This window comes from Xenopus laevis, chromosome 7S (genome assembly GCF_017654675.1).
Source record: "Xenopus laevis strain J_2021 chromosome 7S, Xenopus_laevis_v10.1, whole genome shotgun sequence".
Lineage (NCBI taxonomy): Eukaryota > Metazoa > Chordata > Amphibia > Anura > Pipidae > Xenopus > Xenopus laevis.
Genome location: NC_054384.1, coordinates 12,927,634 through 12,954,848, shown reverse-complemented (window position 1 = coordinate 12,954,848; position 27,215 = coordinate 12,927,634). Strand labels below are relative to the sequence as shown.

The 27,215-nt window shown below is 40.9% G+C and overlaps 1 protein-coding gene and 1 pseudogene across 2 annotated transcripts in view; one reads left to right on the top strand and one right to left on the bottom strand.

Moving 5' to 3' along the window:
- glrx3.S (glutaredoxin 3 S homeolog) overlaps positions 1–22,114 on the top strand; it is a 32,786-nt gene extending 10,672 nt beyond the window's left edge. The window contains 9 exon segments of one of the 2 annotated variants that reach the window (NM_001095381.1): positions 1,107–1,181; positions 7,613–7,814; positions 12,127–12,299; positions 12,388–12,449; positions 14,908–14,965; positions 15,042–15,094; positions 16,104–16,143; positions 17,857–17,949; positions 21,833–22,114. In NM_001095381.1, coding sequence (NP_001088850.1) covers positions 1,107–1,181; positions 7,613–7,814; positions 12,127–12,299; positions 12,388–12,449; positions 14,908–14,965; positions 15,042–15,094; positions 16,104–16,143; positions 17,857–17,949; positions 21,833–21,883 — 807 coding nt within the window. In that variant the 3' untranslated portion in view covers positions 21,884–22,114. 2 annotated transcript variants of the gene reach the window in all.
- A 3,428-nt stretch (positions 22,115–25,542) lies between these two features.
- On the bottom strand, positions 25,543–26,105 carry LOC108697921 (annotated as a pseudogene).
- Between the last annotated feature and the right edge of the window lie 1,110 nt (positions 26,106–27,215).

The window sequence follows — 27,215 nt, the reverse complement described above, 5'->3', positions numbered from 1 at the left end:
TCAAAACTAAGCTCCTGCTTTGAGGCCACTGGGAGCAACATCCAAGTGGTTGGAGAGCAACATGTTACTCACGAGCTACTGGTTGGGGATCACTTGTTTATGTGCACCGCAAGAATAAAGAAGAAGCAGGAAGTGGATCGCTCCGTGGTGCTCGCTGGAATAACCCCAGGCCGGTGCAATTTTCTGCTTTTGGGAGCACCGGCCTAGGGTTTCAGGTAAGTACATACAATCACTTGGGGATGCCTAACTTTTTGCACCATTCTCCTTTAATATGAGTATCCAGAATTTTGAGATTTGTGCCCAGTTGATGGAATGAACGTGTAAAGGACATCTTTACAAATGGCGCTCATATTATTCTTATAACTTTTGTGCTCTTAGGATTTCCCCTAGTCATAACAAATCCTTTATTACTTGATGAATTTATTAATTACCGTCGCCCATTTGTGACTTTAAAAACTGCCCAGTTGTGTTGCTCGTTGCTTTAACAAGACGCCGGCTTGGAATCGTGCTTCCGTGCAAGGGTTAAGCGTAAAAATACATCAGACATCAATAGTTTATTGAAGAAATACTCTTTTTTTTTTTTTTTTTTTTTTATGCTTTTGCTTCATAATTTGCAGAGAGCTGCAAATGTCACTCTTGATGTACTGCCTCACGAAATTAGTCAATAGAGCAAACAGCTAGAATTGCTGTGGGCAGAAAATAAGCACTGTAATCATGACATAACTGGGGTCAGTGATTTATGGATTTCAATATAGTAGTAGCTGCATATGATTGAAAATTTACTAGGTCACTAGTGCACCAAAAATTTTATTCGCTGCCTGCGGGCATCTTTTGACATGTGCAACAAAATAAGAACCCGTGAACCTGTTTTTGTCATAGTGCAAGCTCAGGGGGTGACCGGGCAGCCCAGGTAGTCTCATTTAAATGCAAATGACTTGTAAACTTTTGCATTCGACTCCTTTTAGACATGGCAAGTATCCCAGGGAGGATTTTATAAACATGCGCCATAAAAAAAAAAAAAAAAAAAAGGACACGAAAATAAAATTACAGAATTCACATTCTGTTTTTCTTTCTGCTTTTTTTCTATTGTATTTTCTTTTTTAAAGCTTGAAGCTGAAGCCGTTCCAGAAGTCTCTGAAAAATACGAAATTACCTCCGTGCCGACCTTTTTGTTTTTTAAGGTAAGGAGTTCTGTCCTGAAAATGGGGTGCTGTTTGTAATTCTAAGCAGTACCCGGGATCTGTTATACAGAATGAGGTGTTTAAGCTCCTGTATAATTATTACAGATATGGGATATATTATCTGGAAACCCATTATCCAGAAAGCTCCGAATTATGGTAAGGCCATCTCCCAAAGGGGAAAATTCACTAAGATTCGTAGTTGCGCCAGCGTCTTCTTCGCCGCACTTCGCCAGGCATATTTTCGCAAGCGCTACGCAAATTTACTAAAATCCGCAGTTGTGCTCAGGGGAAGCATAAGGTTGCAAAGTTGCACTAGCGTTAATTCACCAAGCAAAGGGAAGTTACGGTAGCGATGCTTAATTTGCATACGGCACCAAATTGAAGTTACAATGGAGGTATATGTAGCAGCACTACACAAGCCTGGGAAACCTTCAAAACGGCAAATAAAATTTTTATTTTGCCCTACACATGGGCCACTGTATAGTTAAGGTGCCATGAGTTAGGAAATGTAGGGGGGAAGGAGGGTAGCCCCAAAAATTTTTTCGATCTTTTTCAGCGTATCACCCATAAAAAAAAAACAAAAAAAAACGCCAGCGTTTTTTGGGACTTAGAACATTTTTTAACTTTTTTTGAAGCAATCCCTATCTACTCTATTGCACTTCGCCTGGTCTGAAGTGGCGAAGGAAGTCTGGTATTAAAGGTAGCATTCAGAAAAATTTGCGCGTCAGTGAATTTGCGTAGTTATTTCCGTTGCGCAAATTCGCCAGGCGTAAGGGTGCGAAGTAACACTAGCGAATTTACGCCAGTGTCCGTTAGTGAATCAGCGAATTAACGAAAATGCTCTACGCTAGCGAATTAACAATAGCATAGGCGCTTCTCCTTTAGTGAATTTGCTCCATAGACTCCTTTTTATCCAAATAATTAAAATGTTTATTTTCTCTGTAATAATAAAACAGTAGCTTGTACTTGACCAACTAAGATAGAATTAATCCTTATTGGAGGCAAAACCAGCCTATTGGGTTTATATAATGTTTAAATGATTTTCTAGTGATTTAAGCTATGAAAATCCAAATCACAGAAAGCTCCGTTATCTGGAAAGCCCCAGGTCCCGAGCATTCTGGATAACTGGTACAGAGAAAGAAACCAAATCCTTAAAATATCAAAGAATTGCTTGCTTGAAAATGTCTTTATAGTTCGAGCTGCCTTAATAAAGGGTTTCTCAATAACTGATCCCATACTTGTCTATAGTACTTGTTAATGAAATTACCGATTTGGTCTTTTTCTGTTCTTTAAATAACTTAATTTATACATTTCAATGGTTGTTATTCTGTTATTTACTGTTTGTATTTGCCCAGATTCATTATAGTCATGTTTTTACCTCTACTCGTGTGTTTCTAGTTTATCTTGTAGTTTAAACCTTGCCTGGGATGCAATTGTATCCTAACAGATGAGCCATTTCTCTTCCCTAGGATCCCTTTTTGTATTCTAATTAGCGATGTGTGGGCCAGGAAAAACCCAACCCGCTTATAACCCTAATCTGCAAAATCTTAATTAACACCTGACCCTAAAGGTGGCCATAGACGTAACAATTACGACCTTTCCTACGACCATGTTCGAGCTGAGTTGTCGGATATACAGGTAGAAACAATAGAATTCTACCTCTGCCTCACTATTTAGTAGTAACAGTGGCCTTTAAAGGCACCTGATCAACGAGCCGATCGATATCCAAATCTTATGCCGATATCTGTCGATTCGTCTCCTGCCATTCATGCACCCAATATCTTTGTTTTGTAAGATATTATCTGTGTGTCTATGGTAGGGATGCATCGAATCCACTATTTTGGATGTGGCCGAACCCACGAACCGAACCGAATCCTAATTTGTATATGCAAATTAGGGGTGGGAACGGGAAAACATTTTTTACTTCCTTGTTTTGTGACAAAAAGACACGAGATTTCCCTCTCCGCCCCTAATTTGCATACGTAAATTAGGATTCAGATTCGGTTCGGCAGGAGAGAAGGATTCAACTGAATCCGAATCCTACTGAAAGAGGCCGAATCCCGAACCAAATCCTGGATAAGGTCCATCCCTAGTCTATGGCCACTTTAACGCACAAAACGTTGCCAATGTTAGACCCGGGCCCAACCAGTACCTGTGTCTTCCCGCTCAGTTTGCTACTTTTGCACGCACCTCTGGTTCTAAGATAGAGAATTTTTTGGTGATCAGAGGTGGAGTGTACTTCCTCAGTCTGACTCTCTGCCAACCTAAACCTGCGAAATGTCTGCCCAAACCCGTCGTAAGTAAACCCTGGTTTTGGATCAACCCACACATCACTAATTTTAATCCTTTCACAAGAAACCAAGCGGTAACATGATTTGGAGGGGTATGATCAACCGAACTGTAAATGACCCTCTCCATAGAACAAACTGCTTTTATAACCTGTACTGACGGACTATACTGCACAGATTGCTGAAAAAGCCATAGTGGTCGAAAAATTACTGGGGGTGCCAACTTTTAGGCAGCCTTGAGTATTTGTTATCCCTTTCATGGTACCCCAGGTTCTTCTTTTTGAAAAAATCACTCTACAGGGAGCAACTCGTTTTAGATTACTATATTTTATGACTAAGTGTCCCTGGTAGACACGAAACGTGTCCGGCCCTGGTTCTTGATTATGAAGAATAAAATGTAAGCTTTTTAACCTTTTACAATCTGACTCCGGCTCTACTACTTTGTGGGACCAGGCTTGTGCCAGCCTCCTTGATGTTTTCCAATTAGGGATGCACCGAATCCACCAATTTTGCATTCCGCACAACCCTCCAATCCTTAGTGAAAGATTCGGCCAAATACCGAACCGAATCCTAATTTGCATATGCAAAGTGCAAAGTAAAGTTGGGGTATTATCTCAGTGTTGCTCTGTACCAAAACTTTGAGTGTCAAAGAACAATTCCATGTCCTCTGACTTATTAGGATCAAAACAGCGGCAGATGTTCACAAATTCTAAAAACGCTGTTGTGTTTTTCTTAAGTTTCTCTGATTTAAAAAATAAATAAATAAAAATAAATAAAGAATCTAACTGGCTTTTATCTGTGCAGATGAAGTTATTCCTATTTCTGAATGTTGGGGGAACCAGGGATTTATATGAACCGTTGTACAACATTGCTCCCCATGCTGTGTATCAGACCTTCTTTGGAACTTTTTAAAGATCTAATTAAATACACTGAGAGGGACGGCATATCCCTGCAACTTGCCCATTAACCTTTCTACGGCTAGAGGGGACTTTACACCTTGAGAAAGCAACGTGTTTAGAGAAGCTCAATAGACACATTCTCAAACCTGGCTCCATTTCTCCCTCTAATGGCCATGTTTGTGCTTTACTATTCTTTTCTTTTTGGTCCGAAACTTCTTTTTCCTCCAGTTTGTGCTTGATGCCCTCTTGAAAATGCTGCACCTGCTTTGGGTTTCTGTACATATTTCATGATTCTGCAAACATTCCAAAATTCTTTAGTGCAATCTCAGTTCTCTTGGAAGTTACATAAAGGGGAAAAGCTGGTTTGCACTGAGCTTTGTTGCATGTTGTAGCACGTTTTTCTCTTCGTATATCATAGTCTCAAAGGATGCAAAAGGCAACTTTTATTTTCAGCATGTTCATATTAGAGGCACTTTTGCTGTTTTTTTTTATACAACAGTAACAGTATAGTTTTAAATAGAGAGATAATGAGCTCCTTTGTTTTGTTTAAGATAAGCAGAAGTCTATTATCCAGGAGGATTTTCTTGGCACTAGACCTCTAATAATCGACCTCAGGGCTGTTCAACTGGTGGCCCGAGGGCCGCATGCGCCCCCCCCCTTTCTGTGCCCCCCCCATCCTGTCTCCGATTACCATATGTAAACTTTAAAATGTATCGCTAGAGAGATTAACCCCTGCATTGTTTAAACCTCAAATTCAGACTGTGATCCCCTGTATTGTTCACACCTTTGACACCTCCATTGTTTATATCCTTAAGGCCTGTACTGTTCATACCTGAGACCCAGACTGAAACTGCCCACATTGTTCACCTGTTCACACCTTATTCAAAATGCTAATGGTGCACCAGCACTGTGTCACTGTATGTAGTACATATTAGAATGATAGGTTTCCCTGTCTCCTGCTCTGTTCTGCCTTCCCTCCCTGTGTGTGCCATTCCCTGCTTACTCAGTGCTGCTTGTGTGCCATTCTCTGCTTGCCCAGTGCTGCTTGAGTGTGCCATTCTCTGCTTGCCCAGTGCCGCCTGTGTGTGCCATTCTCTGCTTGCCCAGTGCTGCTTGTGTGTGCCATTCTCTGCTTGCCCTAGGGTGAGGCATATGGATTTAAGGGTATGTTTTAACATAACTTTAATTTTTCACATATGAGTGATGAGGGATTTTCCTGCAATGAGCACTAACCATTTGGTTTTTTGGTGTGCTACCACCGTTAATGTGGATATGATCTTAAAGGTTCTTGAGGTAACATGGGTGTGGTTTACAGTGGGTGTGGTTTAAATAGGGGAGTGGCCAACACTGACTTCTATTATCAGCCCTCCACCACATAGGCTACTAAAATTTTGGCCCTCTGTACCACAGAAGTTGGACAGCACTGATACTACCTCATAAGAATCACAAAGATAGAAACATGGAATAGCTTCTGTTTATTTACCTCTAGAAATAATAAAAGCTAGAGTGGAACCCTTATTAATTAAAGGACAAGGAAATGCTTAATCCTTGGGGATACTGGGGTGTTACTATATTCTTTGCTTCTTGCGTCCTTTCCCAGTGATCTCTTGTGGCTGCCTTGGGTGGTGTGCGTACTTAGTAAAGTAAGATTTCAGCCTTCATCATCTAAGTCCCAATCCTGAACAGCCGAGGTCAGACACAAGGGGGCAAATTTACGAAGATGCGGATTTTAATGAACGTTACCTCTTGCACCAGACTTGCCTTCGCCACTTCAGACCAGGCGAAGTGCAATAGAGTAGATCGGGCTTCCTCCAAAAAAATTTGAAAAGTCCCAAAAAACACAGGCGACTTTTCAGTTTTTCAGGGTGATAGGCTGCAAAAGATCGTAAATTTTTTTAGGGTACCTGGCTTCCCCCCTACATTTCCTTACATTTCCTTACATATGGCATATAAACTATACACTGTGGGCACATGTGTAGGGCAATATAACAACTCTATTTTATTTTATTAAGATTCCCTGGGGTTGTGTAGTGTAATGTATTTGCTGCAACATATACGTCCATTCAACTTTAACTTCCCGCCGTATGCAAATTAGCCAACGCTAGTGCAACTTTGCTTTGCTTTCCGAATTAACTCTAGTGAAACTTCGCCATCGTTCGGTGGCCCTGGACACAACTTTGCATTTTAGTGAACTAGCGTTATCCTGGTTAATTTTCTCCTGGCGAAGTGTTGCGATGTGAGCAAAGCCGTCTCTGGCGAATTTCCAGAGGTTAGTGAATTTGCCCCAAGGGATCACTGATAAGGAGGTGGAGTGGCACTCACTAGAATAGTACCCCAGGGACAGTGCATTTTTCAGCTAAGTGGAGTGCTGGCCCCAAGTCTGAGGATGGCAAATATAATCATTAGGGTGGTTGCGTAGCAAAGTAGCACCCCCTCCCTTGTGATTATAGCTTTCTTTTACCTTTAAAACAATAGGCATATAATATAAGTATGTTTAGCACAGGTTGTTTATGCACATGGGCGTCAATTTCACCTTTAAAGGAGAACTAAAGCTTAACTAAAGAAGTAGGGTAGAAATGTTGTACATTATGTTTTGGGCTTCTGTGCCAGCCCAAGCCAACCACAACCCTTTAGCAGTAAAGATCTGTGTCTCTAAAGATGCCCCAGTAGCTCCCCATCTTCTTTTCTGCTGATTCACTGCACATGCTTTGTGCTGCTGTCACTTACTGAGCTTAGGGACCCACTCACAATATACAGTACACATAGAATAGAAATGTCACAATATAAGGCTGATTAGTAATTAATACAGATAATTACTACATGGCAGCACAGAAACCAGTACAATTGGCATCAGAATTTAATCAGCCCTGTAGCATCAGCTTATATTACAGGGGAAGCTCATTTTCTGCTGGATAATTAGTGACGAGCCCTAAGCTTAGCTTCTCAACAGCCAATCAGAGCCCACTGAGCATGTGAGTGTCACAGACACTTTCCAAGATGGTGACCCCCTGTGACAAGTTTGAAGTCCTGGATCATTGCTGCTATTGACAAGCTCAAACTTTAGGCTGGTGCAATCAGTTCAGTATATAAAATATGCCATTTTTAGCTATATTCATTTTTAGGGTTTAGTTCTCCTTCATTGACACTAAAGCTTTTCAGGTTTTCAGCCGATTCCAAGCTTTTTCTTTACTTATAGAGGTATTGGTGATTGAGATTTTTAAAACATGTTTTCATAATATTCTAGAACTCACAGAAGATTGACAGATTGGACGGTGCCCACGCGCCGGAGCTCACAAAGAGGGTTCAGCGCCATGCCTCAAGCACCTCTTTTCCAGCTACCCCCAACAGTGCTCCCAAAGAAGACCTCAATGGCAGACTGAAAAAGTTGATAAATGCTGCTCCATGCATGCTCTTTATTAAGGGATCTCCCCAGGAGCCAAGATGTGGTGTGTGTATTCTCAATATACTAAACTTGCCTCAATGAAACACTCCTGAAGGTTAAAATGTTGGGTAATCCACCATATGGGATTCTACATCAGCTACTCCTTAAAAGGGTGGTTCACCTTTAAGGTAACTTTTAGTATTTTATAGAATGGAGAATTCAAAGCCACTTTTCAATTGGTCTTCCTTATTATGACCACAAGGTAGGAATAACAGTGCAGCGCTCAGACAGGTCCAATATACGCTAACAACCAGTCAGTGGTTTGAATGAGGGGATGCCTAAAATTTTTGCACCCCCCAATTAATTCAGCCTTCTTTTTTGAGTTTCCTTTTAAAGGAGAAGGAAAAATGAAAACTAAGTAAGCTTTATCTGAAAGGTCTATACACCAGTAAACCAAGTAATGCTGCTCTGCGTCCTCTGTCAAAGGAAACACCACATTTCTTTCCTTCTATTGTGTACTCATGAGCTCCTGTATCAGACTTCCTTCTTTCAGCTTAAACCTCCAGGGCACAGGCTCGAGCATGCTCGGTTTGCTCCATGCTCCTTCCCTCCTCCCTTCCCTGCTTTAAAGCAACAGTAACATAAAGAAAAAGTGTCTTTTAAAGAATGACAATATAATGTTTCCTTGTACTGGTAAAGCTGGTGTATTTCCTTCAGAAACTCTACTATAGTTTATATAAACAAGCTGCAGTGTATTCATGGGGCAGCCATTCTTATCTGAAAAAGGAAAAAAGACATAGAATGCACAGCAGATAACAGATAAGCTCTGCAGTATACAATGGGATTCTACAGAGCTTATCTGTTATCTACTGTGTATCCTGTGCTTCAATGGCTGCCCCCATGGCTACACAGCAGCTCGTTTATATAAACTATAGTAGTACTTATCTGTTATCTACTGTGTATCCTGTGCTTGAATGGCTGCCCCATGGCTACACAGCAGAATGTTTATGTAAACTATAGTAGTACTTATCTGTTATCTACTGTATCCTGTACTTGAATGGCTACCCCCATGGCTACACAGCAGCTTGTTTATATGAACTATAGTAGTACTTATCTGTTATCTACTGTGTATCCTGTGCTTGAATGGCTGCCCCCATGGCTACACAGCAGCTTGTTTATGTAAACTACAGTAGTACTTATCTGGTATCTACTGTGTATCCTGTGCTTGAATGGCTGTCCCCATGGCTACACAGCAGCTTGTTTATATAAACTATAGTAGTACTTATCTGTTATCTACTGTGTATCCTGTGCTTGAATGGCTGCCCCCATGGCTACACAGCAGATTGTTTATGTAAACTACAGTAGTACTTATCTGGTATCTACTGTGTATCCTGTGCTTGAATGGCTGTCCCCATGGCTACACAGCAGCTTGTTTATATAAACTATAAGAGTACTTATCTGTTATCTACTGTGTATCCTGTGCTTGAATGGCTGCCCCCATGGCTACACAGCAGCTTGTTTATATAAACTATAGTAGTACTTATCTGTTATCTACTGTGTATCCTGTGCTTGAATGGCTGCCCCCATGGCTACACAGCAGCTTGTTTATATAAACTATAGTAGTACTTATCTGTTATCTACTGTGTATCCTGTGCTTGAATGGCTGCCCCCATTGCTACACAGCAGCTTGTTTATATAAGCTTTTTTGTGTTTCAGGAGCAAACACACTGGTTTTACCAGTGCAGGTCAACACCACATTGTATTGTCATTCCTTTGAAACACTGTTTCCACAATGTTAACTAACCCATTTTTCGGGCTTTGCCTATCATTTAGCTTAAAGTATAGCTTCTACCCAAAAAACCTAGGATATAATTATTTTCCCTTCTATTTAACTGGAGTGGCCTGTTTAATGGCCAATTTTTCTAGAAAACTTTATGCAGTTAAAGCAACTGGCCCATGGGCAAGAGACTAACAGGGGAATATAATAAAAGTCGCAAAGAGCAAAACAATTCGCACCAATAAGACTAAAAATCCACACCTCGCAATGTAATATTGTTCCTTAAACTGTTATTGCATTGTGAATTTTAATTGCGCACTCATAAGAAGTGCTTGAAGGTGTCGTAATCTTTTGGAGCAAACATAACGACTTTTTCAGTAAGAAGTTTTATTACATGACTGCGCATTGGCGCAAACTATAAAATTCGCAAATGGTCTTTCACTGTCGGAAGTGGTCGCTAAATAGTTTCCGGGCTCACAAAAGCTATATTAAATTCGCACAAAGCAAAATTTGTTCGAGCAAATGCATAACTTTTCGCATTGCGAATAGTTTTTCCGTTAGCGATTTTTATTACATTCCCCCGTAAATCCTGTTTGTGACTAGCTTTATTTTGGTTCTCTCGTAAATTCACACAGTTATGCTTGTACCTAGGCATTCATATATTCTATACAATAGTGTTATTGGTTGTGTGTGTGGCTAAGGGTTACAAATCTTTGCCTGGTATAAGCAAAACACAAAATCATAACCAAGTGTAAAACGTTCTGTATAACGACATGTATAGTTATTCCTCTTCCTGTTACAGAAGTAAATCAGCGCTGCACTTGTTTACCAAAGCCTTATATTTATATTCTCTGCCTCTTTAACCCTTAAAAATTGAAATACGAACCATCAATCTTGCTAGACTTCATCATATCGCCTAGAGCTCCGGCAAGGCTTTCTGGTAGGGGCAAGTACAGTAAAAATTATTGAATGTATTGGAAAACAGAATAACCAAAAGCAATCAGCCTTCAGCTATTTACTAATGAACTCCCAGATGAATGAGACATTTCAAACTCTGTGTTTTTACTCCAGGCTGTACATGAATTTAACACTTGGACTGCAGCATAAAATAAATGCAATCCCGCACATTACACTTCAATAAGATGCATATGGTGAGAGCACCACATCTTTTTTGCTGCAAGGGGAGAAAAAAAAAAACCTCCTGTTTCCGATGCTGCAGTATGGATAGAGGGTCAGATAAAGGCTATTCACGTCCTACAGAACATTAAAGGGTTACAATTTATCCTTATTTATCAATAAAAAAAATCATGAAAATCAGATCGACAAAAACCGCGACTTTCCAGGTTGTTGCGAAAAAAATTCAGAAGTTTGTTCAAAAAAAATTCAGAAATTTGATGCCCGAAAAGTCAGAATTTCTGTGAAATCGGCTATAAACCCAAAATGTTCGGATTATCATACGAAACCCAGCACAGACAATAATAATATCTTCAAATTGCAAATAGGACCTCTCCCATTGACTTCTAAAGGACCTCGACAGGTTGAAGATGGAGTATTTTTGGATTCAGACTTTTTGCAGCCTCGAGATATAATAAATCTTGAAAAAGTTTTTTTTCCCCACTAAAAATTCAGAATTTATAGTAAAAAAAACATAATTTTTCGAGTTTTTAGCACAGGCTGATTAGTAATTTAGATTAAAAAAAACAGCACATTTTGAAAATGCATCTATTACAATTTCATTCAGTCTATTGGGTTTATTTAATATTTACATGATTTTCTACTAGACTTAAAGCATGAAGATCCAAATTACAGGAAAGCTTTCCCACAACCCCCTAAGCATAGCTTCTTAACAGTTGCCCAGAGTTCAGTGAGCATGTGCAGAGCCACTGGCAGGTAAAAGATGGCCTAACAAGATCCACAATGGGGAGCTTTGGCGGCGTGAATCATTACTGTTATTGGGCTGCTGGTTTATTGTTGTTTGCAGCTCACTAGGCATGCACTTTATTGCATATACAGGTATGGGATCCATTATCTGGAAACCCGTTATGCAGATTGCTCAGAATTATGAAAAGGCTGTCTACCATAGACCAATTTTTTTAAAATTATTTCCTTTCTCTCTGTAATAATAAAACAATAGCTTGTACTTGATCCCAACTAAAGGTGGCCATAGACACACAGATAATATCGTACGAAACTAATTTTCGTTCGGTGCATGTATGGTGGGAAAAGAGATGACCGATATAGGCAGAAGACTTGGATAACGGTCGGGCTGGACGAAAAATTTTGATCGAAGGCACCCAAACATCGGCCAACATACCTGTATATCTGACGACTCAGCTCTACACGTGTGTATTGAAATGAACGATCTTTCTTGGAAACATCTTTTCCAAGAAAGAGCTAAATTGTTACGTCTATGGCCACCTTAAGATTTAATTAATCCTTATTGGAAGCCAAACCAGCCTATTAGGTTTATTTAATATTTACAAGATTTTCCAGTAGATGAAGATCCAAATAACGGAAAGATCCTTATCCTGAAAACCCCAGGTACCGAGCATTCTCCCATACCATGATGCAGACAATAAATATCTATATTCCCCCCCAGGGTTCAGCAGGCAGATTGTGGATATCCTTAACCAGCACAAGATCCAGTTCAGCAGCTTTGATATACTGTCGGACCAAGAAGTCCGCCAGGGCCTAAAAACCTTTTCCGACTGGCCCACTTATCCGCAGTTTTACGTCAATGGCGAACTGTTGGGAGGACTGGATATCGTGAAGGTGAACAGGGTGGTTGGGACTTCTAATACACCATTGCTTAGTGTGATGGGCGCTCAAGCGATTTCTAATTAAAGATTTTTATTTATAGGAAATGGTGGCATCAGGAGAATTGGACCAAATGTGCCCCAAAGCCCAGAATCTAGAGGAGAGGTGAGTATTCTACCAATCCTCAGATGTTTTTCTTTTATCAGTTATTCTGGCAGATTTCTTGTCTATAGATGCTTAATTCTTCCTTTATTATTCTTACTCCTTCGGTTGACATCAAGCCTAAACGTGAATAACTTCAAGAGTAGAGATTGCCTTTAAACAAACTCTCAAATTTTTATAGAATATCCTACTTCTGGTTATGAAATACCAGTGAAGTGATGGACTTTTCAACTTGTCTTCATGTTTTCTATTTTGAATTTGCCTTCCTCTGCTTTTTGCAACTTTCATATGGGGCCCCCTGCCGAAGCAACCAAAAACCTACAGGTTTATTTTGAATATGATTCATCTCACACTGTCCTAGTCATTCAAACCACTGCCTGGTTGCTGGGGTACATTAGACCCTAGCAACCAGATAGCTGATAAAATTCTAAACTAGAGGGCTGCTGAACAAAAAGCTAAATAATGGTAAAAAAACCATTAAAAATGAAGATTAATTGCATATTATCTCAGAACATCATAAAAACTGGGCGCAGCAGTGGTGTAAATGCTCCAAGTTATATACTGAAAGAACAGGGGGAAACAACAGGTCAGTATTCTAAAGTGCAATGACAACTGTCATTTATATATATTTATATTTGGATGACTTTGCTATTCCCCTAAGTGCTCATAAAATCTACCCGCTTAATGTTCTGTTTAACAAATGTCAATGCAAAATTGTGTTTCTGTACACCGAGTAGTAAATGGGGCTCGGGGTTGTTTAGTGCAGCTAATACACTCAGTATTGTACGTTAATTTTGCGACATGCTCGGGTTTAGCAGCTCAATTTTACATCTTTTAGGCTACTTTGCCGTGAAGTGAGAATTAAAATAATTTCCACTGATGTCTGCATGTCCTGCTTTATGGGTTGCTTGGTTAACTTCTTTCCTTTCTTTGTCTTTCATTCTCTTTCTCGATCTATATAAATATATACTTATTTATAATCTTCTCTGCATTCCCACAAAGCTAAGGCACCCTTTTTTGGGAAGTGTATGTAACGTAGCAGTTGGAATAGGAAACCAGAACAAAATTTATCTGAAAAAGACAATGAAAGCTGTCATCCAGAACTCAAGCACGATTTGATGATTGATTGTATAATCTGTGCAATTTTTAAGCATTATGCTGATTGCAAGGGCATGACAGTAGAGAAGTAGTTCCCAAACTGTGTGGCTGACCCCCAAAGTGCAGTAGAATACCTTCAATAACAAATAAAACATGCTGCCACGTCAAAAGTCCAACAGGCAGGCTATAAGCAATAACACTCAAACAGGCTCTATTTAATTTTGTGTCTCTAAGGCAGCAATTTATGTTTTAAAGCACTTAGTCATTGGCCGCAAAGGGGAACCAGTGCATTTAATAGGGACCCAGTGCATTTAATAGGGATCCAGTGCAGTTAATAGGGACCCATCGCAGTTAATAGGGGCCCAGCCACCTACACATAAAAAGCTGCATAATGAAAGTCCTTTGCAAATTAAATATTAAACCCCAAAAACATTTTTCAGTAAAACATCCATACCTGTTATAAAGGTGTTTAAATATCTAAACTGTCAATCAAATATTACCTGCCCCGCCTCTATGCCAGTGGCATAGAGGAGGGGCAGCCAATTACTTTCACTTTCCATTCAGCACTTCCTACATGTCACTGCTCTCCCCACATTCCCCCTTCCCTCCTCAGGCTCTATAATTGTGTAGGGCACTGCACATGGACATTGGGTCCCCCATTCTGGTGCATACACAAGATTTTGGGGTGATACACAATTTCCCTTAATAACCATGTCCACAAAATGGCTGCTGCCTGCTTATTGTGATTGTATAATTCCAAGACAGAAGGAAACAAAATTTAAATAATAAATACAGTGTAAGTAAAGTTTATTTTGCTCAACTAACATGATAAAAAAGAATTTGAAATTATTTCTTAGGGTGACAGGTCCCCTTTAATAGGGGCCCAGCATGATGGCCAGTTAGGGTGAGGTTTGTGAGTGCTTATTCACAGTATTGGATATCCACGAACCTCATGTTTCAAGGGACAAAAGTTTGATCACAAATAGGGGCCTTCTGCAAAAAAAAGTTTGATATTCAGAGGGAATAGTTACAGATATTCAGCCCATTGTGCAGCAAAATCTACTCCACTGGATCAGTATACCCCCCCCCCCCCAACATACACATAGTACAGAGCTTGGAATGATTCCTGTATATCAGTTTTGAGCACCATTACAGTGTTGCCATGGGATCGGTTCATGCTATCCCTGTCAATAACAACATGTGTGCTGGAGTCTAAAATGAAGGTGGTCTGGGCCCATGGTTTACTTTGGGACCCCTAAAGAAGACATTCACAGTTGATATATGGTTCACACCCTAGTGCAGCTTTATTTAGTAAACAATTGAAAGGAAACAATTAGAATAATTGTGTTATTTCTCTTTGTAGGCTGAAGGTGCTTGTGAACAAAGCCCCAGTAATGCTGTTTATGAAAGGGAACAAAGAGGTAAGAACGTTAATTTTATTCTATACTCTATCTCTTCCAACACATGATGCTTCATGGGGTTTTTTCCTTTTGCTAGATGGCAAAATGTGGCTTCAGCAGGCAAATTCTAGAAATAATGAACAACACCGGGTGAGTACAAGGCTGCTGTGTGATTGCTGTAATAGGCACACACGTGACAATCTGTCCTACAGGCAGCGTAACTGATGGTTCCTGCTCTGCGGCTTCTAATGCACAGCTCTGGCCATTGATAAAATGTCATTTCTTTCACTTGAAGTTATTTTTCACTACGGTCAGAATAGAATCGAAGGGTCCCTTTTTATTGCTTTCATTCATAATAAAGCAATGTTCACTAAGGCACCGCTATTATTAACCGCAGAGTTCCCCTTTCTGCTAACAAGGAACAGAATCCTCATTTATTGGAAACACTTGTAAACCTAACGTTCCCCAAAAATGTATCCATCACTAAGGGGCAGATTTATGAAGGGTCGAATAGTAAAATTTAATTTTCAGGTATCAAAATTCACACATTTGAATGTAAATTAAGATGTGAGATTTATCACACCGCGACCATGGAAACAGCCTTAATTCGAATACGATTCCAATTTTCAGGTCGGAATATTAGACATTTGATTTTTTTCTTAAATAAAGAGGATATGAAAACCGCTCAGACTCACCGCAGATTAGGTAAATTCAAAAGCCGGCAATATAATATGTACGTCCGGGTGCAGGAACTTCGGCGTCCCACGCCATATACAAACAGGAATATGGAAGAAGGTAGATTCCGCACACCAGATCATCAGTAAAAAATCACCATCTTTATTCGACCATGTTAAAACACACGCTGCTTGACGCGTTTCGGGCTCAGCTGCCCTTAATCATAAGCATAATGCTTTATGCTTATGATTAAGCGCAGCTGAGCCCGAAACGCGTCAAGCAGCGTGTGTTTTAACATGGTCGAATAAAGATGGTGATTTTTTACTGATGATCTGGTGTGCGGAATCTACCTTCTTCCATATTCCTGTTTTTTCTTAAATAACCTTCCAGTATGGGACATGTTCTTCTTGCTTAGATGTATGTAAAATTGTCTGTGCCTTTATTACATTCAGTAAAAAACTACTTTTTTCCCTCCCCTCCTCAGTGTCAATTTTGAAACGTTTGATATACTGGAAGATGAAGAGGTAAGTGAGGCTAAGATTGCTTGGCCTTAGTAGCAGGAATGGACAACAGTGCACCTTCTTATTAGGGCCACAGTCTTTCAACCATGATACACATAGATGATGATTACTTATTACAGGAAACGCAAATGGTGAATTTTTAGAGCTTTTAACATACGTGAAGCTGCATCCCACTTGCCTGACATCAGTAAATTATCAATAATGTGTTTAGGAACGCTCTAGTAACTAGTTAACATTTGCACAATTAGAATTAGATAGGAGTACTTATGTACACCAGGAATGAGATGATGTTATAGTTTATGTATATTATTTTATTGTTTAGTTTTACTTTTTGTGTAACTTGTATGTTTCCTCCTTTGACTATGTGTCTTGAATACGTCTACAACATGTGTGGAGGGCTGCAAATATTGAAAAGATATGTATAATGTGAATAATTGATGCTTTACTGTTTTCTTAAATTATTTACATGTCAATAAACGTTTGATAAATAAAAAAATAAAAAAAACAGTTGCACAATTAAACAGGAGGATTAGAGGGTTTGCTCACGTGAGCTTACAGACTAGGGGGATGGGGAACACCAAGCACATAAAGTTGTTGAAAACTTAGTAGTTTGACTTAGACATTAATTATACGGCTTCAGTGGTTTTAAAGTTATTTGTAAATGTAATGGCACCTGAAACAGTATCTGCTCCTTTCTTACACTGCTGGTTCTGACTCTTGATACACTGCAGAAGAAAGCAGCTCTCCTGTAACCAAGACTTTGTAAAGTTGCTTTAAATTACGTTTTGTTTCCCTGTACAAATATATGGGTCCCAGAGTACCGTCATTCCTTGGGAGAAACGTGAGACACAGTTGGGCCTAGGATTGGATGGAATACAATTCTTATGCATTTAACAAGACCTCGTTATTAGGTTGAAATTTTATGAAAAAGGGATGGTCCAGGCACAGCCTGGGTGGGTGTCATGCAGGCTGTCTCTGATGTTGGATGTTACAAAGACGAAATGAGCTTGACCGTGAGCTTTTGTTTCCCTGAAACCTACAACTGAATATTAAAATGCATTGTATACACATATAAGTGATCCTACCCTGAGCTCCCTATTAGATGGAGCTGTCAAGCCACAATTGTATCTGGCCTCGTAATGACGTTGATAAGTGGGCAAACATATTTCAATGCAGTGGTGTAACTATAGAGGAAGCAGACCCTGCAGTCGCGGGGGGGGGGGGGGCGGACTGTGGGCTCTGCTTCCTTTATAGCAAATAAAAAACCCTCCTTCTCCCCAGCCACACACTCTCTTACCGACGAGGAAGGGAGAAGCAAGTCGGTTGGGGTGGGCGGAGTCAGTCTTGGCAGGACAGGAAGTGGGCGGGAAGACGGGGATGGGAGTGCGCCGGGCCCCTCTGAAGATTATTTTGCAGGGGTCCCGGCGCACTCTAGTTATGCCACTGTTTTAATGACTCAGTGGCAGACAATTTAGAAGCATATTCACAAATAACAGACATCATTTATGTTTTTTACAGCTGGGTTAGCTGTTATTGTGCATTTTATAGCTGTAGTGAAACCAAGTGTAAAGATTTGGATTATTTGATTATAATGGAATCTATGGGATCCAGCCTTTTCTTAATAGGGAACTTTCTGGATTACTGGTTTCCGGATATCGGATTCCCATCCCTGTATATGGCCCTGATCTGTACATTTGTTGATTTGTTTTCTTGCAGGTGCGACAAGGTTTAAAAGCCTACTCCAACTGGCCGACCTATCCTCAGCTTTACGTCAAAGGAGAACTTGTCGGGGGGCTGGACATCGTTAAGGTAACACACTTAACCTTTCACTTATCGCTAAATTAAAAAGATTTTTCATGTGTCCTATCGTCACTTCTTATTGTGACTTGTGATTTTTATTTGTAGGTTGTTCAATGTTGTTTCAGCAAGCCATTTTATTCGGAGGATGGATATATATATAGATATAGATATAGAGCAAAGAAATCCGCACTCAGGTCTTTTGTGAAGAAAAAAATGGGTTTATTCAACGTTTCGGCTCTTAGACTCGAGCCCTTCCTAAAGAAGGCTCGAGTTCAAGAGCCGAAACATTGAATAAACCCGTTTTTTTCTTCACAAAAGACCTATGAGTGCGGATTTCTTTGCTCTATAGATTTTGATATATGTTCCAGCACCTAGGCATTTCCATTGTTTTCTGAGTGCACCTATCCAGTAGTTATACATATATGATCTGTTATCTGGAAACCCATTATCCAGAAAGCTCTGACTCTGTTTCATCCAAATTTAATAATCCACATTTTTGAAAATGATTTCCTTTTTTCCTAATAATAAAACAGTAGCTTCTGCTTGATCCAAACTAAGATATAATTACCCTATGTTGGAAGCAAAACCAGCCTATTGTTTTTATTTAATTTTTAATAATATAAATTTAAATTATTTAAGGTATGATGTTAACAGGCCCCATACCTGTATATTTATGTATGCCAGCAGATGTGTATTAAAATACTAGGGCCAAAAGTAAAGGGCTAAAAAAAATATATATACCCCTTTCACTGCACCTTCTGGCTTTAACAATTAGCATTTCAGAGTGGCCGTATATCTGTATCTGAAAATATGACCATATGGTTCCAGAGAGATTTATACCTTCCATTTTCTGGTAAAGAACATTATTTGCTCCTGGCCTCTATAAATGGGAGAAGGTTAAAGCAGTAATGGAGGCGGCAGGCAGATATATTAAGGAACAGATGTTGGCCTGTTACAAATCTTAATCCCAGAAACTTCCACTGGCTCGTGCATTCAGATGCTCACCCTGTGTGAGGAAGAGGTGCCAGCGCATTATAATAGTGCCAGGCCATTATACTCGCATTATGTCTCTAATAAGTTTTACGGTGCAGAAGCTCAGGAATAAAGTATTATGTCTGCATCGTCCCCCATTCAGTTCCCATAGCTCCATCATATTTGCTAGTCCCTTATAAGTTTAAAGGAGAACTAAAGCTTAACTAAAGAAGTAGCTAGAAATGTTGTACATGATGTTTTGTGCTTCTGTAACAGCCCAAGGGAACCACAGCCCTTTAGCAGTAAAGATCTGTGTCTCCAAAGATGCCCCAGTAGCTCCCCATCTTCTTTTCTGCTGATTCACTGCACATGCTCTGTGCTGCTGTCACTTACTGAGCTTAGGGACCCACTCACAATATACAGTACACATAGAATAGAAATGTCACAATATAAGGCTGATTAGTCATTAATACAGATAATTACTACATGGCAGCACAGAAACCAGTGCAATTAGCATCAGAATTTAATAATCAGCAAACCTGTAGCATCAGCTTATATTACAGGGGAAGCTCATTTTCTGATGGATAATTAGTGACGAGCCCTAAGCTTAGCTTCTCAACAGCCAATCAGAGCCCACTGAGCATGTGAGTGTCACAAACACTTTCCAAGATGGTGACCCCCTGTGACAAGTTTGAAGTCCTGGATCATTGCTGCTATTGACAAGCTCAAACTTGAGGCTGGTGCAATACGTTCATTATATAAAATAAGTCATTTTTAGCCATTTTATTTCATTTTAGGGTTTTAGGGTTTAGTTCTCCTTTAAAGATACAGTAGAAGTTCCCTTTTGATGTACACTAATTCTAGAGAGTATCTTTACAAGAGTCAAGCAGTATCTCTTCAGCCTGCTCCAGTTATGTATTTGGCCACTTATTTGGCCATGTGTATTGAAAGGATTTCTTCAGTGCAGCTACAGGACCTGATATCCTTGGGCCGGCACATTGTATTCAAAGTACCGTATATACTCGAGTATAAGCCGAGTTTTTCAGCCCCCAAAATATGCTGAAAAACTCTACCTCGGCTTATACTCGGGTCAAGCACAAAAACGGTCGCCGGCGTCTAAGAATAGTCGCCGGCGTCTAAGAATAGTCGCCGGCGTCTAAGAATAGTCGCATGCGCCTAAGAATAGTTGCCGGCGTCCAAGAATAGTCGCCGGCGTCCAAGAATAGTCGCCGGCGTCCAAGAATAGTCGCCGGCGTCCAAGAATAGTCTACAAGAATATTCGCCAGTGTCCAAGAATGGTCGCCGGCACCTCCAATGGTAGCAGAAACCCTCAATTTTTTGATTGAAACTTACCAGTAGCTGCTGCATTTCTCACCCTAGGCTTATACTCGAGTCAATAAGCTTTCCCAGTTTTTGGAGGTAAAATTAGGTACCTCGGCTTATACTCGGGACGGCTTATACTCGAGTATATACGGTATTTTGGGGCCTGAAACCACAAGACATCTGTCTAAGGACTATTAGGACATTGGTTGTCGAATGCTTCCAGTTCAAGCTCCCTTGGAGAACCAGCCTTTGCTCAGCCTTATAACAAGTTATAGATCATTGCATCCTAGATATATGAATAGGGGAGCAAATGACATTAATTTTCATGTAGGAATTCTCACTAATCTCCCCCTAGCTGGCCTTGAGTATTGCTCGGCACCTGGAGTTTTCGGGATCACAGATCTTTCCATAATTTGGATCTTCATACTTTAAAGGAACAGTTCAGTGTAAAAATAAAAACTAGTTGAATAGATAGGCTGTGCGAAATAAGAAATGTTTCTAATATAGTCAGTTAGCCAAAAATGTAATGTATAAAGGCTGGAGTGACTGGATGTGTAACATAATAGCCAGAACACTACTTCCTGCTTTTTAGCTTTCTTGGTTTCCACTGATTGGTTACCAGGCAGTAACCAATCAGTGACTTGAGGGGGGCCACATGGGTCATAACTGTTGCTTTTAAATCTAAGCTGCATGCTGAGGATCAATCGCAACAAGCACAGAGGCGAAGGAAGGGAGTGCTGTAACAAGCACGGACAGGAAGGGGAAGGGAGGGAGGGCTGCAACAAGTACGGACACGGAGGGGAAGGAAGGGAGGGCTGTAACAAGCACGGACACGGAGTGGAATAAAGGAAGGGCTGCAAAAAGTATGGACACGGAGGGAACGGAAGGGAGGGCTGCAACAAGCACGGACACGGAGGGGACGGAAGGGAGGGCTGCAACAAGCACGGACACGGAGGGCAAGGAAGGGAGAGCTGCAACAAGTACAGACATGGAGGGGACGGAAGGGAGGGCAGGCTACAGGCACAAACACGGAAGGGAAGGAGGGCTCAGAGCAGCAAGCACGGAGGGAAAGGGAGTGTGTTCAAACTTTCATAACCTGCCAAATTTTGTAAAATGAACATGGTAATTAGGGTGTGTGGCAACACATAATGGGGGCGTGGATTAAAAAAGGTAGATCTCCTGAGGGGGCCAGGTGTCGAGAATAAATATATATATATATATATATATATATATATATATATATATATATATCTATATATCTATATATATATATATATATATATATATATATATCTCTCTCTCTCTATATATCGAGACTTGGGCCGAATATGAATTTGCTCCCCTAGATATCCTTGGAACTATAACTGAATGACTGATACACTGATCTTTCTGTATTATAAGCTGAGGGAGACCCTGACCAATGGTTGGACCTACAACTGACTTCAATAGGAAATTTCATTGCCAGCACAATAATGCCAACGTGGAACAGTCTGCTTGATACAGATATAATAAAGGCTTTTGGGGCACACAATGCCCATTAAAGTTTTTTTTGTTTTTTTTTAAAGACCAATTTTATGATTTTTTTTCTCCTCTGTAGGAGTTAAAAGAAAATGGCGAATTTGTTTCAGTTCTGAAGGGAGATCAGTGATACATGTCGGCACTCTCAGCTGGATCAGGATAAAGCAGTTCTGCTGGATTGCCTTATTCCTTGGACTGAATAATAAAGGTCCATCGTTGTCCCTCACGAGGGGGTGTCATGTATGAGCTCCTACCCGTTGGACTGGGGGGCAGAAGCTCTCCTTGTCCTTAGTGTTCACATGTCTGCTCACAATAACATTCAAAAAATATTTTAATTTAATAAACATTGTTACAATCCGTTGTTTTTTCTCTTTTCCATTGTTTGTTAAATGTAGAAATTAAATTTAAAAGCAAAGTGAATGACGAGGGAACGTTAGTAAGAAGCTTGCTGGCCAAACATTGTCCTTAAAGGAGAACTAAACACTAAAAATTTATATGGTTAAAAATGCCATATGAGCAGGTGCAGTGAATCCGCAGAAAAGAAGATGGGGAGCTACTGGGGCATCTTTGGAGACACAGATCTTTACTGCTAAAGAGCTGTGGTTGCCTTGGGCTGGTACAGTAGCCAAAACATAGTGTACAGCATTTCTAGCTACTTCTTTAGTTAGGCTTTAGTTCTCCTTTAAGGGCTGATTTATGAACATGGGTGCTAAATTGTACAAATGCAGTTGTCATGAGCCAACCAATAAGGTTTTGTTTACTTTTTCTTATAGGGCTGGCCCCTTTAGGGGCTCCGAGCAGTGACTTTACAAAATGATATCCTTTACATTACAGCCTTTCCTTGGCGATGGGCTATTTTCAGCCATTCAGATTTAATTTCTTTGTATTACTTTAAAGCGGACCTGTCTCCCAGATATGAAAAGCTGTATAATAAAAGTCATTTTCAAACTAAACATGAAATCCAAATTCTTTTTTTTTTATTAAAGCATTCATAGCTGTTGTAAATGCATTTAAAAATCTCAGCTGTCCATCAAATATTGTTTGCCCCTCCTCTATGCCTTAGGCATAGAGGCGGGGCAGTCAATTACTTTCACTTTCCATTCAGCACTTCCTAGATGTTACTGCTCTCCCCACATTCCCCCGTTCTCTTCACCATTTAATTGTGTAGCCAGAGCATGGGGATGGACATCAGGTCCCACATTCTGGTGCACAAACAAGATTCTGAGATGATACAAGGCTTGTCTTTAATAACAGTGTCCACAAAATGGCTCCTGTCTGCTTGTTATAAGTATGAATTCCCAGACCGAAGGAAACAAGATTCAAATAATTTATATTGTATAAAAGTAAAGTTTATATTGCTTGACTAACGTGATAAAATAGGATTTGGAATAATTTTTTCAGGTGACCGGTCCCCTTTAAATTGTTATTTTTCAGTGTTTACTCAGCTGAGCTTTGTTTTGTCGCTCATTGTTCTTGTTATATCGACTACAGGCATCGCCCAGCGTCAGCGTAATCATCTCCGTTAAAGATGAACTGATCCTGCCTGTGGTGTAAAGATTCTGATTGGATGAGGTTATCTAGAATCATTCTGTTTGAACAACAATCCAGTTTAGCCAAGCAACCAGACAGTGGCTCTAATGAGAATCTGCAATATGAAGAGAAGAGGGACTGCATAGAAAGATAAGTAATAAAATGAACAATAAAGTTGTAGTCTCTTATAGTAGTAATTGTATGGCAGAGGTCTGTGACTACCCCCCATCTGACAGCTGAAAAGAGGCAGAAGTAAAAGACCAATTGAAAAGTTGTGAAGAATAAGACCTTTTCTATTACTATCTTATTATATATAACAATTAATGAGAGTGTAAATAACCCTTATAAAAAAGACTTTTATGAAGACTAGGTAAATTTGCCCATGGTAACCCATAGCAACCAATCAGTGCTTGGCTTTTTCAGGCAGCTGTGGGTAGAACAATTAATGCAACAATCTGATTGCTTGCCATGGTAAACTGCACACTGGCAAATTTTCCCAGCAGTGTCGGACTGGCCCATCGGGATACCAGGAAAACTCCCGGTGGGCCCAAGTGTCAGTGGGCCCTTGTGCTGCTAAACATTTGGCCTATTTCATGGCCATTCCCTATTTCTATGAGAACAAAGAGGCTAAATAGATGAAATAATAGTATGTATAACTAAAGAGACTAGGAGAATAGAGGTTGAGTGAGGAGAGGAAGAATAATGGTACTGAGAGTGGGCCCCTGGTCTAATTTTTCTTGGTGGGCCCCTGGTGTCCCAATCTGACTTTGTTTCCCAGTGTTGGTAAATGGCCCCCATTTATGAGTCTGACAGTTTAAGGGACCTGGTGTGACCTAAGGGGTGTGGTCTGTAGCATATGGCACTTTCCTTGGCGGAGGCAGCTCAACAGAACAAGGCGTGGCACTTACAATAACAAATTGAAAAGGCAAGTAAAGCATCAGATCAGAGCAGCATATAGATTTGTAGCCATATGTGCAGATCAGCACTTTGAGCTGGTATTGTACACACAAGTGCATCGAGCAAGAAAGGGAATGAATTCTCTGAACAGTTATTACAAAGTATTAAGCTGCACAGTCTACAAGTGTATACTGAATTAAGGTGCTTTCTATTCGCAACGTTAAGCAGATTTGCTTAGAGCTACAGCAGAAAAACAAACTTCTCCTTGTTCACGCTCAGTAAACCGTCTGCATATTTCGGCTGCATCCTTTAGTCCGAGTCAAAGTAAACTTTATTGTTATCTCTGCAGTATATGAATACACAGTGAGACTAGACGACGTGGCTCCAGCTAGTACAGATATCGGAGTGTCTCTGAGGTAGTCCAGGTGTGTAAAGTACAAAAGTGTAAAACAAAAGTTCAGTTCACAGTTCAGGTGTGTCTGGAATGTAGTGGGAGGGCAGGCAGTGAGTTGAGGAGTCTTATCGCTTGTGGGAAAAAAGCTTTCGCGCAGCCTAGTTAATCGGGCTTTAATACTGCGAAAGCGTCTGCCCCTTACAGTCCGTGTGAGGGGTGTGTGGAATCCAGTGCAATGCAGAAGTTCTTTCTTGCACAGCGCTTGTGGAAGATGTCTGCAGTAATGGAAGAGCCGCTTCAATGATGTTTCCAGCTGCTTTGACAGTCCGCTGTAGACTTTTCTGGTCAGCAGCAATGGCACTACTGTACCAGACGGAGATGCAGCTTGTCAGGACGCTCTCTATGGTGCCCCTGTAGAACACTGTGAGGGTGGAAGGCTGGCCCGTTTCAGTAGTCTCAGGAAGTGAAGACGCTGCTGAGCCTTTTTGGTGATGGAGGCGGTGTTGGTGATATAGGTGAGGTCATCTGAGATGTGGACTCCCAGGAATTTGGTGTTCTTTACTGTCTCTACTATGGAGCCGTTGATGCTGAGTGGTGTGTGAGCAGGTCGATTTCTCCTGAAGTCGACAATCATCTCTTTAGTTTTATCTGCATTCAGTGACAAGTTGTTCTCACTGCACCAAGACCGCCAGCTGCTGAAACTCATCTCTGTACGCCGACTTGTCGTAGTTGGGGCTGATGAGCCCCACCACAGTTGTGTCATCGGCGAACTTGATGATGTGGTTTGAGCTGTGTCTAGTCATGTGTCAGCAATGTGTACAACAACGGGCTGAGAACACATCCTTGAGGAGCTCCTGTGCTCAATCTGATGGTGCTCGAAACGTTGTTGCCGATGCGAACAGACTGAGGCCTCTCTGACAAAGTCCAAAATCCAGTTGCACAAAAGTAAAGTGCCTTCAGAAGTAGTATTATGTTCCGCAGGGGAAGTCCAAATCATAAAGATGTCCATCAACAGCAGTGAACAATATAGAATGAAAGTTTACATCGCTGTTCTGCCTGCATTGTCCTTCAGCAGCCACAGAGTTGTGAGCAGACTTTATAATCTCATTTTTTTTTCTAGGTGTTTTGCCCTTTCTTCAGGTGAAAGCGCAGCAGTTTGCTCGATAAAACCCTTTAACACAGAGTTTTCAGCAAAATTCAATTTATCTTTATTATTAGCCACAGCATGAATAAGCCCAACTGTACCGAGGGAAGTACCAATGGTCTGTTTTAAGAAATACACTTTATTGTTCGCATTCTTCTCTTGCAGCTCCTTTATTTGGCACTTTCTAAAGTTTTCATGCTGTGGGGTAATGGGGAAAAGTAGCAGTATTGCACAGCCTGGTGTGGGAACATTGTTCAGAGATTCATCCTCATATCCCAAGACATCCACAAATTTCCAGGCATCTGACACTTCCAACTGGGCCAAAACTTTGTTGAGCATCTCAGGGTTGATTTCCATCGCGCTCCACTGCATGGTTGCTAAATACCGTCTCACAATGCAAACTCACGTTGCCCCTGACTCAACGCTGATTGATCGCAGCTCCTCTTTTCTCAACCACAGGTATGAACCATCATTAGTATCCCTCTAAGCACAATTCAGTTTAGTTGGACACTGCAAGATCATTTCACTACCTCTGATAAGGTCTGGTTCCTTGCACTCATTCTGTGCTCTGTGGTCCCTTGTACTTATGCAAGTGCTCGGTGCCAGTGGGCTTCCAGGGAATCTGGCAGAACCTTGGAGAAAAGGGTCTCGTTCAAATGTGTATTAAAACCAGGTTTCTGTTTCTCCTGATTATTATACAGTGGTCCCATCACCAACCTCATTATTCATTATGTAGGGGCTTTTAGCCAAAAAAATTCTCACTTTACCCATACTGCATGCCTGCTTACGTTGCCTGCATGCCTACTCAGAACATCACGTTGAGTCTCATTCACTGTGCTGGGTCAGTACTCGGCACCTCGGAATCATGGGACCCACTACCAATTAGTTGGCAGAGATCTTCCCTGTTGGGGGTTAGTTTGCTGCCTGCCCAGGCCCTCGTGGGACCTCCATCTAAGTGGATTGGGAGCCTATTTTTTTAATGCTTGATTAAATAAATCACAGGCCACAATCAGATTCACCGCCCTCCCTCCAACTCACTCAAACTCTGCCCACACCTGATAATCTCCAAGACCCACCAAATCTGAGCCTCCGAGCTCCAAGACCCACCAAATCCGAGTTTTGTGTGAGCCCCCAGTGACCTAGTCAGCCTACAAAACGCAGTTAGCAAACTCAACACAAGATGGCACCCAAAGATAAAACAACAAGAATTACACCTCACACTGCACTATGCTATTTGAACACAAGATGTCAGGACAGCAGGGATTATTGGAATCAGTTGAAGAATTTCAGCCTCATGATGATAAACTTGAACCAAATGCAGTGTTGGCTAGATCCTGTTATACATGATTAGGGTCAGGGCACATGCTCAGATTCGGGGAGATTAGTCGGCCGGCGACAAATCTCTTCTTCGGGGCGACGAACTGCCTCCCGCCGGCTAGAATGCGGCTGGCGGGATGGCAATCCGTGCGCTTCGGCCAAAGTTGCCTCCCGAGGAAA